General features: G+C 29.4%; 1 protein-coding gene across 1 annotated transcript in view; it reads right to left on the bottom strand.

Moving 5' to 3' along the window:
• The window catches only part of LOC106478842 (PHD finger protein 14-like), a gene marked incomplete at its 3' end in the record, with an annotated part of 29,675 nt that overhangs the window by 21,624 nt on the left and 5,265 nt on the right, over positions 1-2,786 (bottom strand). The window contains exon 2 of the mRNA XM_022382532.1: positions 1,618-1,743. Coding sequence (XP_022238240.1) covers positions 1,618-1,743 — 126 coding nt within the window. The remainder of the gene's footprint in view (positions 1-1,617; positions 1,744-2,786) is intronic.

Below are 2,786 nucleotides of genomic sequence, written 5' to 3'. Positions count from 1 at the left end.
GCCAAGACAGGTCACTTTGTAAAGACTAAAGGTCAGTTTTATATTACTGGATACAGCAACATGAGTGTACATGTGTCGCGTCATTGTAACTTCTGTACTGTTAGCCAGGCACAGCTGAAAGGTCAATATAATAAAAATAATAAATATATATATAAAAGTATAATGTAATGAGATTTAACCTATTTAGTCTAAACATTTATGTTTTTATGTTATAATCTGTAGTCATTCTAGAACGAAAAAGGCATAATTTATACTTATTTCCTAATTTTTCTATGGTGGTTATGAGACCAGTCAAATTGACCGAACCCATACAGATATTTGTTAGTGAAAATAAGAGAAAAAAATATAAAGTTTTTTCATAAGAAATGTTTGATAACTATCTCGACATTATAAGGATTTCACATACTGGATAGACAACGTGTTAAAAGAAAAAAGGCATGAAAAAAACACTGCTTAACAAAGCTTAAGATTTAATAAAAACATCTAGTATTTTGTGTATGAAAACATTGTAATGTTTACTGATAATCTGCCACATTTTGTGAACATATGCTTACTAATTTAAAAGTTATAGCATTAAAACTATAACAAGCACAAAATGGTTATGAGACTGATCCAAGAAACTGAGCCCATGCTGAAAAAGAGTTAAATGGAAGCAACTCAGAGTGAAATAATATGCAGAAAATGATATTGCTAATATTACACATATTATCAAGTAGATTACATGGAATTGGGAAGCAGTTTACATTTAAGGATAACATGCAAAAAAAAGAGTCAGAAGCAGCAGTAACACTGGCTGACATCCTAATTCTGAGGTGAGCTATGTAAAATGAACCAAATGATGGGGGAATGGTATTTTCTTTATTTTTACTCAGTGACATGCTTTTAAGAATAAAATATTATTTACAACTAAAAGGAAGTAGGTAAACTGCATCAGCTAAGCAGATACTGATTAAATTCATTGCTTCATGCTGCTAACACTAAGAACAGTATTTATCAAAAACTTCCAAGGAGAAATAAAGGATCCACTTTCCAGGGTTGCCTGGTACTCATACTACAAGCACTCAATCCACAATTTGATACCACACTTGGTGTTCACAATATTTTGGAGCTGCTTTGTTTCAAAAGCAAATAATGGCAAAATTCATGTTACTTAGAAAGCCCTTTTAAATAAGATTTTACTTTTTTTGCAACTAAACTTCTGGAGAAAAGTAAAAAGCACACATTTTATGCATAATGAGAAAGTTATGTAAATCAAGAAGACTGCAGAAGTTTTGTTTCTTCTTTTCCTTTTTGTTTAAGCTATAAAGCTACCCTTTTGTTTGATTTTAATTCTGTGTCATTGTTAAAGTACTAAATGACATAGATGTATTTGTTATATATTAAAAAGGCTGTCTCGTGGTATTCTAATAGTAAGTATAAATACCGATTTATTAAAAAAGTTTTAAAATTTCTGTAACTTTAATCAACATCAATATATTTAATTACTTAATAAATCATGTAAATGTATGTATAATAAATTAGGGAAGATGCTATTTACATCAAGATCATCCAAAGGGGGAGGAAAAAGAGTAAATGTAGAACTTTAAAATTTCCAGTCAAGTACTACATACTACATACCTTCTTGTTCATGATCTCCTATTTTAAAATCACTGTCATCAGAACTGTCATCTAGATCCCCAAAATCTAGCATCTGTAAGTGTTTTTCCACAGGTTTAACTCTTCTTTTTCCTGGATCACGTTCCACTAAAATATTAAAATTATAGCTAAACATAAACAAAAAAACTTAAAAACAGAATTACATATCAAATCTAATGAGGTAGCAAAATCACTAAAAAAAACATTAATCTGGGTTAACTCTTCCAAAAATGGCACACAAGTTATAGTTATACAAGGTGCACTAAACTGTTTTCTTCTCATTTATGTATTTCTCAAGTTCAGAAATGTTTTTTTTTAAGTTTTGATTTGGAGAAAAATTTAATTGTAAAGTATTTTTGTGGTTTGATAGTGATAAGCAGAGACTGGTAATAAATTAGTGTTTTTTTAATATGGATGAGAATGAGAAACTATTAGAGAAGTGTATTAATCACCTTTTTACTAAAAAATGAAACTTTTAAATTGAGCCCTTTTCTCTATCCATTCCAGTAGTAAATATCCTTTTATTTAAAGATAAAACAAAATGTACAGGTACATTGTTGGTAACACAGTTACCACCATCAGGGCTAATATTAGCCCTGATGATGATAACTGTGTTATCAAAATTAGTCCGCTGTAAGTAATAATAAATATTTTACCTTTCATTGTGCCAAAAAAACATTGGTTTTTGTGTATTTTACTCATAATATAGAAGGTGGGATTTAATTAATCACACTCATTGTTGTTAATGTCGATGAAGTAGAAACAATGCGATTTGTGAGCTTAGAACAGGTAGAGGTGAGTAGGTTACCCACAGAATCTCCTATAGATTTATGGAATAATCACTTTTATAATAGTAATTGAAGAATTATAGATAACAATTGAACAATTCAATGTTTGTCCATACTTAATAAGCAGAGTTATTTCTCTCATAGGTGTATTAAATGGTGGAATTGTAAGTCAGATTATCTGGTGTGTTGATAGTCTTGAAAATTTTAAGTTTAAATGACGGATAAATTTATTACCACCAACTTCCTTATTTTGATAATCTCATGGAACAGCTTCTTACAATGAGCTGTTACATATAATATGTGTGTCTCTCTCTCTCTCTCTCTCTATATATATATATATATATATATATATATATATATATA

The sequence above is a fragment of the Limulus polyphemus genome, unplaced genomic scaffold, assembly GCF_000517525.1.
Source record: "Limulus polyphemus unplaced genomic scaffold, Limulus_polyphemus-2.1.2 Scaffold254, whole genome shotgun sequence".
NCBI lineage: Eukaryota > Metazoa > Arthropoda > Merostomata > Xiphosura > Limulidae > Limulus > Limulus polyphemus.
The sequence above is the reverse complement of the archived record's forward strand: the minus strand, read 5'-3'. Positions and strand labels throughout refer to the sequence as shown.